This window comes from Hemiscyllium ocellatum, chromosome 34, assembly GCF_020745735.1.
Source record: "Hemiscyllium ocellatum isolate sHemOce1 chromosome 34, sHemOce1.pat.X.cur, whole genome shotgun sequence".
Taxonomy (NCBI): Eukaryota; Metazoa; Chordata; class Chondrichthyes; order Orectolobiformes; family Hemiscylliidae; genus Hemiscyllium; species Hemiscyllium ocellatum.
Genome location: NC_083434.1, coordinates 45,426,814 through 45,441,145, shown reverse-complemented (window position 1 = coordinate 45,441,145; position 14,332 = coordinate 45,426,814). Strand labels below are relative to the sequence as shown.

The 14,332-nt window shown below is 40.1% G+C and overlaps 2 protein-coding genes across 2 annotated transcripts in view; one reads left to right on the top strand and one right to left on the bottom strand.

The window, feature by feature from the left end:
* Positions 1-14,332, bottom strand: part of LOC132832348 (cadherin-12-like) — a 649,932-nt gene that overhangs the window by 377,850 nt on the left and 257,750 nt on the right. The gene's annotated exons all lie outside the window — the stretch shown is intronic.
* On the top strand, positions 8,646-8,908 carry LOC132832295 (small ribosomal subunit protein eS28-like). Its single transcript, XM_060850175.1, has one exon. It carries the CDS (start codon positions 8,650-8,652, stop codon positions 8,857-8,859), a length of 210 nt encoding a protein of 69 aa, XP_060706158.1. The 5' UTR covers positions 8,646-8,649; the 3' UTR covers positions 8,860-8,908.

Genomic DNA, 14,332 nt, shown 5'->3' with positions numbered 1-14,332 from the left:
TGAAAATTGACATGCTCCTGATCAAACAAAAAACGTCACAGTAAAGATCAGCTAACTTTGCACATTTGCAGACTTTCAAAGAGACTATAAAAAATTAAAAATCACACAACACCAGGTTATAGTCCGACAGGTTTGATTGGAGGCACACTAGCTTTCGGAGCGACGCTCCTTCATCAGGTGCTATGCTGAAAATGTGTTGCTGGTTAAAGCGCAGCAGGTCAGGCAGCATCCAAGGAACAGGAAATTCGATGTTTCGGGCACAAGCCCTTCATCAGGAATGAGGCATCAGGTGCTATCACCTGACGAAGGAGCAGCGCTCCGAAAGCTAGTGCTTCCAATTAAATCTGTTGGACTATAACCCGGTATTGTGTGATTTTTAACTTTCTACACCCCAGTCCAACACCGGCATCTCCAAATCATACAAAATTAAGATATTTTAGGTAAAAAAGTACCGTATAAAAGCTCACGTTATTTTTTAATTTACTAAGACTCACGATGATATAGCGATGTAACTCATAAACAACACTGCATAATTTCTTGATGTAATTTTCTGACATTTAATTTCAATGACTCTTGGGGGTGAACCAGAAAATCCGGTTTTAAATGTGTATTTTTTTAAAGCTTTGTTTTTTGTAGAATTAATAAAGCAGTACCAGATTGTCATTCTTCAATACCCTCAGAAATAGTTTTAAAGCAAAACAATTACTTTAAATTACATTATAAAAGACCAAAAATATCTTCACTTAGAAGGAACAAGAAGTGAAAGGAGTTGAGCAGAAACTTGATATAGGATTCTCAAAATGAGCATCATATTGAGAGTGATTTCCACTGAAGGGTGTCCATTGCAGAAATAATAATCCAAATTTTGATTGGATTACTATACAGAATCACAAATAACAAATCAGCAATGGCTGCCATTCACAATTTAAGATTGAAGGTTGTAGGTTCAACTTCTCCTCCAGAAATGTGAACAGACCACCTCAGTTGACACAGCAGTTCAAACTGATGGAGAACTGCACTGTCAGAAATCCCATCTGTTCTCAGCTGGGCACGTTTTGAAAAGCAACAGGGTACAGTGCTACAGTGAGCCACAATCTCCATCACCTCACTATTCATGCTAGTGTAGCCCGCTGAGTACAAATTAGCTTCTACTTCATCTGTATGACAACAGTGATAACAATTAAAAATACCCTTTATTGGGTCACAAAGGGCTTTTTCATGTCCCACAGTCATCATAAGGCACTATGGAAATGAAAGGATCTCTTTAAAGAACCTAGCCTTCCATTATCATTGTTTACTGAAGTGCTTTTGGCGATCTTCAGCAAATTTGTGGTTTTTTTCTAGTGTTGGACATATTAACACTAAGCTACACAACTGTTGAAGGGAATGGGTGGTTAACAATAAATATAAATGCTCATGTTTTCAGAGGATATGAACATTCTTTTGAAGGAGCAAAGTGTTTGTGACTCCCATCTGACTATCTGATCATTTTTCCACTTCAGTCCCAGACTATCTGCCAACTGTAAGACCTTCTCGATTCTCATTGACTAAAGTTGGAATCATAGAGAACTACAGCACAGGAAAAGGCCCTTTGCCCCATTGTGTCCACACCGATCAAAAACAACTACCTAATTATTCTCAGCCCATTTCCTAGCACTTGGCTTGTTGCACTGTATGCCTTGGGATCATAAGTGCACATCAATGTATTTATTCAATATTGTGTGAGTTTTTGCCTCTACACACAGTGGGTTCCAGATTCCCTCTACCCTCTTGATGGAACAGTTTTTCTCCACATCTCCACTAAACCTTTTACTTTTTACCTTAAATCTGTACCTCCTAGACATGATCGTTGCATCAAGGGGAAAGGTTTATTCCTGTCTATTCTATCTATGTCCCTCAATTTTTTACATCTCAATCATGTCCCCACTCACTTCTCTCTGCTATAAGCAAAATGACATCAGATTGTTCAATCTCTGTTCATAATTGAAATGTTTCAATCCTGACCACATCCTGGTAAATGTCCTTTGCACCCTCCCCAGAGCAATCACATTCCCCTCTATATTGTGGATTCAATAACTATACACAACATCTCTTGCATCACAATGCAAATCATGGAGCTTACATTAGACATATCACTGGTTGAAATAGTTTTAGTTTCTTTTCTACTCTTGGAAACAGTTGGTGTCTGCCTGAGTTTCTCCAAAATTCATGCTGAGATCACAACAGAAAACTCACAACATTCTGACAGACTTTGTAAGTGACTATTTTCTGTGTATCTGCTGGACTTTCACTGAGAGAGGCTGGGGAGATCCACATAGAAGTTTTACCCCAAGATGTTTCTTGCTGGACTGATTGTAATACTACTTTCCTGAAGAACTGTCAATACGAGAAAGTGTTTCAAAGCCACCATTTTAAAAAAATGTATGATCCAGTAATGTAACTGAAAACTGGGATAGGTGGGTAGAGTTCCAGCTGCTTCATGTTTCTCTCCACAGGAATACCTCGTGAATAGATATTTTGCTAGATAATTTCTCAATATTTTGTCCTGGTCTCCAGAGCCACACATTATTCAGTCCTTTCAAGGTAGAAGATCAAAAGAATTTTTCATCAAAGAATGTCAGAAGCACAGTTTCAACCTCTGATTCATGTTGCCTCATATTGGAAACTAGGATAAAGTTACTTACTTGCCTCACGAGTTAAATATATGTCAATGACTCTTGATCTTAGATGAAACTGTTCTTAATTAATGTAAATTTAGACCTAATCCAGAAGCGAAAACTCTAAGAGATTGGTGAGTGATTATGCTCAGAATTGAAATATATTTCATTCAATTGAACCCTTTCAAACAAAATCTAGTAATTTCTTCCTGAAAGGGTGAGCTGAAGTTGGAAATCTGTTTCATCTGTTGCAGAAATCAATTACGGCATTGGATTAATCAGAATTCATCTATAGGTTAAGTCATGAGTTGGGGGAATTTATCATACTCCAGAGGTTTGTTGTTTCCCCCTCAGTATTCACGCCACAGACATATTCAGTTTTGGCTACTGGACAAGAGTCATTCATAGAAAGACAGTGTCTAAGCTTTTCCATTCAAGTCTTGGCTGCTGTGGTAGCATCATACCATTGTTAGAGTGAGGTCAACTAATGCAGCATCTCAAATCCTTGATGCATCAACAGAAAATGTTGAGAAATTTCAGCAGATCTGTCAGCACTATGTCAATGGATCATAGCCCTGTGACATTTAAAGGTTTAGTGAACTTTTAATTAAAACTTTTATTTTTAAAGAGCATATAGCCAATAGGGGAATGCAGATGTAAATTCAGAGAGAGAGAGAGAGCGCCTGGAATATCATATCTGAAAAGTATCATGAAAACTTCAAACTAGTGAACTTAAGGGGAGAAAAATACATTACAAATTGAGCTGTAATTTCCTGAAGGTATCGCAGTCTGTAAACCTATGGGAGAAAATACTTCAATCTGGGTGATAGAAATACTTTCTGTGCTCCCCTTAAGAAAATACTCAAGAACAGAAGATAATTTTAGTTTATACCAGGTCTGTGTGCATCAATGGAAAAGAATATGTAAGTGAGCGAAGGTGTTATCTGTGCCAAGTTTGAGGTGGGTGTTTGCATGGGTTTGGATTCGAGAACTTGTGCATGGTAAAGGTCACAGTCAAAGAAACACCCTGGAGACCCCCCTCCATTGCAGGTAAAAGCTCTATCTTCTTCAATCCTAAAAGCCAGCTAGTGACTCAAAAGGAACTAAGACAAACAAAGGTCTCTCTCTTGGTGTGTGTGCTCTCTCTAATCACAATCCAAACAAAACAGGATGAAAACATTTCTACCAAACTGCAAAAACAAAAATCTTGACATCAACAGTTGAATGATCAATTGATGTGTTCTTCTGTTAACTCAGGATGCACGCGTTAAACTGGCTCATTTTAAAACATGTGTTCATGTGGCCTGGGGAAATTAACCTTGTTGCTACCAAATGAGGGTGGGGGGTGGGGGGTGATGGCAGGGGACATGGGACAGTTCATGCCTCCTCACTTGAGGCTCGTTCATTTAATCAATTCGAGTATCCAGTCTGGAACTGTAATAAATTAGGGAACCACCCCTCACCTCTAATTGTTTTTCATTTCTGTTACAATGTTAACATTCCCAGACAAATATATTTCAACCAAACTGGAAAAAGTTTGAAACAAAACAATTTGCAAATAAGGATAGGGTGGGGAGAAAGACCAGGGGTTGTAGTCCTTTTTCTACAACTCAATGGGTGTGGTCGGAAGTCAGACAACACCAGGTTATAGTCCAGGTTTATTTGAAATGACAAGCTTTCGGATCATTGCCCCTTCATCAGACGAAGTAAGAGAGAAGAACACAGGCACAGAATTTGTACGCAGCAAGATCAATGGGCAGCAAGATCAAAAGATCATCCAAGTGGTGTGAGCAGAGTATCAACACGCCAAATAATGATTCTCTGCAGGTGACCAAGTATGTCAGATGGTGTGAGTATTGTGTCAACAGCTGAATAACAAGCCAAGGAATAACTTGTAATCTGATTAGTTGAAGCAGAGAAATAATTACAAGAAATTAAAAATAAGATGATGCTGGAGACAAAACAAATGGCTGGAATAACATGATAGGTATACAAGTCATATGCCAATGGCCTAACTAAAGTAATAAGTAATCAAAACTGTACAAACTGATTAAGGCAGAGAGATCATAATAAGTTATCAAGGTAATGGTGTCAAAACAGGACAGTAAGGGTGATTTTACAGATACAGAGCAGTGTGGTAGGCTCACGTGTAGCATGACATAAACCCAAGATCATGGTTGAGGCTATCTTCATAGGTACAGAACTTGGTGATCAGTTTCTGTGTTCTCCAAGGCAGTCTTCAAGACACACAACAACATAGAATTGCTGAGCTGTGACTGATAGTGAGTGGCTTGGAGGGAAACTTTTAGGTAATGACATTCTCATCTATCTGCTGCCCTTGTCCATCTAGATGGAAGTGGTCAATGTTTGAAAGGTGCTGTCTGAGGATCTTTAGTGAATTTCTTTGGGGCACTTTGTAGATAGTGCACGCTGCAGTTACTGAACGTTGGCATGGATGCCTGTAGATGCAGAGCCAGTCAAGTGGGCTGGATGATGCTTTGGCCTGGATGATGTCAAGCTTCTTGAATGTTGTTGTTTCTGCAATAATCACACAAGTGGGGAGTATTCCAACACATTCCTGACTTGCAGATGGTGGACAGGCTTTGGGGAGTCAGGAGGTGAGTTACTCACTGCAGCATTCTTAATGTCTAATCTGCTATTGTAGCCACTGTGCTTATGTGATGAGTCTAGTTGAGCTTCTAATCAATGGTAATACCCAGAATGTTAATAGTGGAAGATTCAGTGATGGTAACACCATTAAATGTCAAAGGGTTATGGTTAGATTTTCTCTTATAGAGATGGACATAGTCTGGCAATTGTATGGCATGAATGCTACTAGGTACTTGTCAGTCCAAGCCTGGATATTGTCCAGATCTTGTTGTATTTGGACATGGACTGCTCTAGTGTCTGAGGAGCTGAGAATGATGTTGAACATTATCTAATCATTGGTGAATATCCCCACTTCTGACCTTATGATGGAGGGAGTGTCATAGGTGAAGCAGCTGAAGATGTTTGGGCTGAGGACATTACCCTGAGGAATTCCGGCAGAGATGTGCTGAAGTAAAGAAAGGAGAAGTCTATGACAGCACTGAAGGCAGGAGAAATTAAATGAAGTGAAGAATCATCAGCAGAACCTGATGTTTGAATTTAAATGACTCCAAACTGAAATTGCTAAACTCAATTTTGAGACTAGAAAAGACCGAATAAATAAGATGAGGTATTGTTCCTTATTATTAATTACAATAACATAGAGGAGGTCAAGGACACAGTATTCAGAGATGAATTGTGTTGGATAATTAAATGATAAGAAACTGAAAACACAAGTTCAACTAATATTTTAATACCTGGCATCGACAGAGTTTCACTTTATATCTTGGAATTCAGTGCTTCAGAATTGCATACGCTTAAACAAACCTTTGATGTTGCCTTTCCATAAGCCTTGCCTGGTGTCTCTGCTGTATAGTTAATTTTTACTACACTTTAAAATTTAACAGATGAAACTTCAACCTGCCTAAAATAAACACCATTTAATTAGGAATGACACACAATAAAAGACCCCCCACCACAGATGCTGAAGATAAAACTCCAAATGTTGCTTTTGGCTCTATATTTGATCAGGCTTTGAAAGGGGAATCACTAAGATTTGTATGACCAATTACAGACCCCATGCAATGCAGAAAATTGACTTGCACCTCACTCCAAGGTAATGTTGCTGAACTTACGCTGAACTTTTACATGCTCTGAATTTCAAGAAATGAATGGGCACTTAATACAGAAATGAAATAATGTGCACAGGAGATGACTTTGAACTTGAAGTGCCTCACTTAGTACTTAAGTGAATGGCTGAATTTTTTTTAACGCAACACAAATTTATCACATAATCTGAAAACTTTTGTCTTTCAGTACGAACAGATAAAACACAAAACAAGGCAAGAGCCCTGGCATGGATAGAGGATTGGATGACTGGCAAAAAGCAAAGATTAAGTATAAAGAGGTCTTTTTCAGAATGAGAGCTAGTGGGCATGAAGAGATATTCTTATCAATAGGAGAGACTAGAACCTCAGAATGAAAGAGCAACCCTTTAAAAATGATATGCCAAGAAATTTCTTCAGCCAGAGGTTGGCGAGTCTGTAGAACCCATTGCCATAGGAGTGGCAACTATTGATACCACAACTATTCATGTCATACATCCATGATCTGAATGAAGGAACTGACTGCATTGTTTTAAAGTTTGCAAATGACAAAAAGATAGGTGGAGGGACAAGTAGAGTTTCAGAACCATGGAGGCTGCAAAGGAACTTGGACAGGCTGGGAGAGTGAGCAAAGAAGTGACAGATGGAATCATTGTGGAAAAGTGTAAAGGTATGTACTTTAGTAGGAAGGATAGAGATGTGGACTATTTCTAAATAGGGAAAGGCTTCAGTAATGTGAAGAACAAAGTGACTTGGGAGTGCTCGTTCAAACTTATTTCAAGATTACCATGCCAGTATAGCTGGCGGTTAGGAAGCCCAATACAATGTTAGCATTCACTTCAAGAGGGCAAGAATACAAGAGCAGAAATGTACTGCTGAGGCTGTATGAGGCTCTAGTCAGACCACATTAGGAATATCACGAGCAGTTTTCAGCTCTGTATCTAACGAAGGATGTGTTGGCATTGGAGGGGTTACAGAGAAGATCTACAAAAATGAACTTGGAGGTGAAGAGCTTGCCATATGCAGAGTAGTTGAGGTCTCTGAGTCTGACTCTGACTTTAAAAGACTGAGGGGGGAATCTGATTGAAACTTTTGGAATACTGAGAGGCCTGGATTGACAATAGACAATGGACAATAGATAATAGGCGCAGGAGTAGGCCATTCAGCCCTTTGAGCCAGCACCAGCATTCATTATAATCATGGCTGATCATCCTCAATCAATAACCTGTTCCTGTCTTATCTCCATAACCCTTGATTCCACTATCTTTAAGAGATCTATCCATCTCTTTCTTGAACAGCCTTCTGGGGCACAGCCTTCTGGGGCACAGCATTCCATACACTGACCACTCTCTGGGTGAAGAGGTTTCGCCTCAACTCTGTTCTAAATGGCCTACCCCTTATTTTTTAAACTGTGTCCTCTGGTTCTGGACTCACCCATCAGTGGAAACATGCTTCCTGCCTCCAGAGTGTCCAATCCTTTAATAATCTTATATTTCTCAATCAGATCGCCTCTCATCCTTCTAAACGCAAGTGTATACAAGCCCAGTCACTCCAATCTTTCAATATATGATAGTCCCGCCATTCTGGGACTATCATAGGACACTCCAGATTGAGTGGGCGTGGAGAGATGTTTCTGTCAGTAGGAGAGACTAGGACATGGGGACAGAACCTCAGAAAGAAGGGGCAACCATTTAAAAATGATATGCCAAGAAATTTCTTCAGCCAGAGGATGACGAGTCTGTAGAACTCATTGCCGTAGAGAGCTATGAAGGCCAAGTCACTGAATATATTTCAGACAGACAGACAGTCAGGGAGTCAACCATTACAGGGAGAAAGCAGGAGAAAGGGCTTGAGAAATTTGTCAGCCATGATCAAATGGCAGAGCAGATCGGATGGGCTGAATGGCCTCATTCTGCCCCCAAACCTTATGGTCTTACAGTCACTTGGTAATTTAACACTGGAACCACCTGAATTTGAGTCATCTAATTCTAGCTGGAACAGGAAAACAGTGGACAGAGTTCCCTAACATGAAATTCTTATTAAAATAGAATTTTTAACATCATTTTGAAAATCTCGTAGCATAAACTAGGGAAGACACTGGCATTATTTTCCTTGCAGGTTAGGTACATCTTTTATGAGAAAAGCTATTGAGAAGTCTAAGTGTTGTGATTGTAGCAAGGTCAGCCAGGTGGGCCTCATAGAATAAACATTCTCTGATTGGGGCTGCTAATTTGGCCCAATCGGGGAGCCTGAGCTAACAGATATAAACAATAATGTATCTTTCTCAGCCGGCCGCCACCATGGAGGGACCGCGGACACGGAACGTTAAACTTGCCCGGGTTACCAAAATTCTTGGAAGGACTGGCTCACAGGGGCAATGTACTCAGGTCCGTGTGGAATTTATGGATGACAGCAACCGTTCCATCATTCAAAATGTGAAAGGGCCAGTCCGTGAGGGAGATGTACTCACACTTCTGGAATCTGAGCGTGAAGCAAGAAGATTGCGATAAAAGATCAACAAAGCTGATGCCAGTTGTGATAACTGGTTGCGGACATTTTCACATATTTTGACAATGGGATAATAAACATCCATTAAAGAATAAAAAAAATAAATAAACAATAATGTCAGAGGTTCTGTTCACCCTGAGAGCTGGCTCTGAGGGAGAATGATCAGTGTCAAGAACTCTCCACATTGTAAATAAAGGGCGACTTGGTGATGGGATACTGGCCTCTGCCGAGTTAATTCAGTGTTGGTGGTGGGAAAAAAAACACAGTATTGAAGAAATTTGATTGCAATAGTTGTCTTCGAGTTGGGGTAAGCATTTCTGACATCATGCCGCTATTTGGGAAGCTTGACTCGTTCGATCCTGCCATCGAAGACTGAGCCCACTTTGTGGAAAGACTGTGATATTTTCTCCAGTCAAATAGCATTGGGGTCGATATAAAGTGATGAGTAATTCTCCTGACAAATGTTGGACCCACCTTTTCAGTCATTGGGAGTCTAACTTTCATTGAGGCACCGGATATGAAAATCTTTTTAAGAGTTGACGGTTTTACTGAAGGAATATTATGACTCCAAGCCTCCTTTAGTTCTGAGGTGCTATTGGCTTTACACAGTGATTTGAAAACCAGGGAATCCTATTCAAATTTTTGACTAGGTTAAGACAACTGTCAGAGGCATGTGACTCTGGTTTAAACCTTAATAAAATGCTGAGAGACTGTTCGTTTGGTATGTGGGATTAATGACTTTACCATGCACAAGTGCTTTTCAGCTGAAGCCCAACTGGACTTTAACAAGCACTACAACTGGCTTTATCACTGGAAAATGTAGCAAGTGCAACATGTGAGTTGCATGGTGTTCTGAAGGAAGTGGACGTCCTCGCCAGTCCAACTGAGCTTGGGGAACACCACTTGAGTGAAGACAATTGCACAGCCTCACTCAGGACATATCCTGAACAGAGGGACTCTAGATCAGCCCACACAAACACTCCAAAACAATGCCAAGTCTCGGCCAAACACTAAAAGTTTCTTTAGGATCCTGGCTAGCAAGCAATTGTAGTTGCTGACAGTATGCAGACTTGAGACAGCAAAACACTCCCACTAGACTTAATTTGAGTAGGAGAACTCAGAGCTAAGAGTTATTTCATGAAGCATGCAGATTAAATTCCGACATTCAATTAGCAACAAAACTGTATTGTTGATATTTTGTCCACGACAGGTTTTTGTTACTTCGATTGCCATGAAAAGGTTAAGGTAATGTTAATAGAGCCATAAAGCATGTGTTTCAAATGGCGACAGACAGGCAGAGCTGAGACCTTGGTACAGTATTCAGCAAATAGTTGAAAGACCACTCCAAATTACTTCAGCAAAGGAACAGCTCAGCATTCATTGAATGTTCTCTTCCTAAAGTGATAGTTTTCTAACATTGAATCTTGTGGCACTTACTCATGTCATAATGTAATAAAGGAAAGCAGACACATAATATTAAGAACAACTACCAGATAGATCTGCAGATGGCTCATTTGGAATACAATCTATGTCATAGAGCTAATATCACCCATCATCTCTTTGGCACCTTCATTGAGCAACATATTCTAAGGCTATTTAATGTGGCTGTGGATAATGGTACAGGATATAAAATAAAGTATCCTCTCGTCTCTAATCGTCACAGCTGAAAACAATTATATTCGCAATAGATTTCTTCCAACATCAATTTCGTGCCATCCAAGTGAGTGTGAACAGTCCGTGGCAATTTCCAGTTTGCCCACTGTACATTTGGCAGAAATCTCACTCTGTAACAATGTGGGAGTTTCTGGCACCTTCAATGGGCATTGCAAAAAAAGACATTCTCCCTGAATATTTTGCTAAACAACAGATTGTTCATAGTTGACTCAGCTGTTCCTTTTCCTTTTATTTTTTTCAATGGTTGTGGGCATCATTAGCTGGACCAGCATTTCTTCCCATCCCTAATTGCCCTGGAGAATGTGGTGGTAAGCTTCCTTCCTGAATCTGTGAAGTACTTGTGAGTGTAGGTACACCTGCAGTGCTGTTAGAAAGAGATGGCTTAGACTTTGAACCAGCAACAATGAAGGAAAGAACAATGATATATTTTGGGTGTGGTTGGAAGAGAGAGTGTAGGTGGTGGCACTCCCATTCATCTGGTGCCCTTGTCCTTCTAGTTGTCAAAGGTCTAGAGTTCAGAAGGTGCAAACAAGATTTTAGTCTAATCTTCTTTCTGGCTGAGAATTTCAATTTTATGAATGCATACAGCAGACAGTGATCTCTGCTCATCAGGAACACATTACATTTGAAATCAACCTTCAGATTATTATGCTGGAAAATTAAAAACAGCATGGAATCAGAAGAGTTTCATTCAAGCCAATGATCCTCCTCATTCCACAGATCAATTAGAATCTCCCAAACTCAGGTTAGGTAAGGGCTATTATCTGAAATTGTGCACCACGCTGTCTCATACAAAGAAAATCTGGGCACACACAACATGTCATTTTCCAGCTCTTTAATGAGTGGAAAGCATGGGGAGCTCATGTCCTCAGCTTGAGAGAAGACATCGAGGGAGGACATTTCAGTACAGTTACCACTTTTATCTCATGCAGCCAACTTCTACACAGAAGTCTATTTGTGTAAATATTTGTAGCTTGGGTGCCAGTTGTTGTAGTTCTGGGTATGTTTATTGAGCTGGGAAGTTGATTTGCAGATGTTTCATCTCCTGTTTGTCAATATAGGACCAATTGGCAGACAACTAGCAATTCGCATCCACAAGAATCAACCAGTCACTAAATGCCATGACCACGAGTCATAAGCACAGATGACATGGACCACAAATTCCGTTAGGACAATGCAATGACCATTGAACAAGCCAAACAGAGGATAGCCATAGAATTTCTAGAAGCATGACACTCATCCACGGAGTCCATCAACAAGCACATAGACCTAGACGCAGTATACCAGCCATACAACGAACAACCGGAACTGGTGAATGGAAACAGCAGGAACGGAACCAAATAAATTCCAGAAAACACACCACAAAAGCACTTCACAGGAGGCTCCAAAGCATTGAAGATGTCAACCATACAGAGGACAAAACATCTGCAAATCAACTTCCCAGCTCGCCAAACGCACCCACAACTATGACAACTTCTACAAAACGTCCATCTACTTGAAAGGCTTACAATATATGTTCAATTATGGTTTCAATTGCTTGGTCAAATGCTTTCCCAAGTGGGCAAAAATTTTGAATTTTATACAAAATGAATGGGATTCTGTAAGTCATATGATTAGAGAGAGAGAGAGAGAGAGAGAGAGATTAGGCATAGACATCTCATGCACAGGCAATACAAAGCCTGAACTTTTGCTACAAGTATGGGTTAATACGAATGTTTTAGAGGAACGTGACAGCATTGTGTAAGGTAAAGTCACTCTCAGTCACACTGCAGGGACGGGGGCTCTTCAAGTACAGGTGTCCAACTCTGATTGCAATTTGTAATCCAAAAGCATTCTTTCAGTCAATCTAATTTGTTGATTCCGCACAGTTAATGAGCAAGACAAGAATTTGGAAACATCTATTAAACCATCATTTCACTTAAGCAATGGAGCTAATTTTAGAGTCATAGAGCTACACAGCATGGAATCAGACCCAATGGTTCAACTAGTTCAGGCCGACTGTGTTTCAAAACCAAACTAGTCTCACGTGCCTAATTGTCCATATTCCTCTAAATCTTTCCTATCCATGTACCTGTCCAAATGTCTTTTAAATGTTGTACCTGTACCTGCATCCACCACTTCCTCTGGCAGCTTGTTATACACACAAATCACTTGTTGTATAAAAAAGGTTGCACCTCATGTCCTTTTTGAATCTTTCTCCTCTTACCTTAAAAAACAGGTTCCCTAATTTGGACTCCCCCACCCGAAGGGGGCAAAAAGTTGTTGTTCACCTTATCTCTGCACTTCATGATTTTATAAATTTCTATAAGGTCAGCCCTCAATCTCCTATGCTCCATGGGGAAAGGTCCCAGCCTGTCCAGCCTATATTTTCTCTGAACAGTTTCCTGCCCTAATGTTTTAGAACAGGATTGCCCCAGATTGGATTGTGTCCCAGCAGTGTGACCAAGACTAAGGTGTACACTAATTAGAGAGACTATTTAAGAGGTCCAGCAACCACCATCCCTCACCCTCCAGTCACATGCACACTTTCTCTTCCTGCTCCCACAACATCTTTTTCAAAGTGGCGTCTGAAAGAATCAACCTTAAAAAAATGTATGTCTCTATACCTTTGTAACCAGAGGACTGCACAGGTACAAGTATCAGGCCAAAGTGAGGACTGCACAGGTACAGGTGTCAGTTCCTTCCAGGTCTGTCTTCCTGCTTGTGTTTCTCTTTGAGTAACACCCACAGACTTTGACAACAAAGATGTTTTCTCCAGCTACAGGTTTCTAAGAATACTTTCCTCTTCCATTTATTGTTGCCAACTTTGGCTGGATATGTAGCTATGGTGATTTCATTTAAAACATAGTCTGAGAGACAGAGTTCCTGAGTGCAGTGGGAAGTTGTTTACATTGAACAAGTTGTTATGAGTGAGAAAATTAAAACTTGCTTTGGGCTTTCATTATAGAAGGTTAGAATTGTATTTTTTTTCCTTTTTTGGACTAAGGGAAATATCCATAACTTGAAAAAAAAATTATTTTTAAATTTTGCAGCTTTCCAAACTCTTTGCTGAAGCCGGAGTGGAAAACAGGCATTGATAAAGAAGGAAAATGGTTTAGCACTTTCAATAAAGAGGTTACGTCAGCATATGGAGTTTAATTTTAAAAATTCAGACCCAAAATGTTTGGTTAAAACCCTGAAGAAGTTATTTGATGCAAAGAAAGTCTTAGCCCAGTTGCATGAATACTCCAAAAGGAAACTTTCAGATTCTTGAGACTAGGAATTAAAGCCACAGTTAAATTATGTAAGATATATGATAGAACAGGGAATTATATCTGATGTGTGTTGTTAGAAATAATGGAATTGCATTTTATCATTTTGAAATATTTAAGCTCATGTCATGTATAAATAGCTTGGCATATTATTTCTAGATTAGACTCCCCACCGTGTGGAAAGAGGCCCCTTGGCCCAAGCAGTCCATACTGACCCTCCGAAGAGTAACCCACCCAGACCCATTTCCCTCTGACTAATGCACCTAACACTATGGGTAATTTAGCATGGCCAATTCACCTGACCTGCACATCTTTGTGACAGTGGGAGGAAACTAGAGCACCTGAAGGAAACCCACGCAGATAATGGGAGAATGTGCAAACTGCACACAGACAGTCACCCAATGCTGGAATTGAACCTGGGACCCTCGTGTTGTGAGACAGCAGTGCTAACCATTGAGCCACCATGCCAACCCCTTTTCTTTCCTTTGGTAAGGAAACTTCTATTTTATTGTTAAAGCCAAATTTGCAGCATTGTGCATTTGTGTTTTAG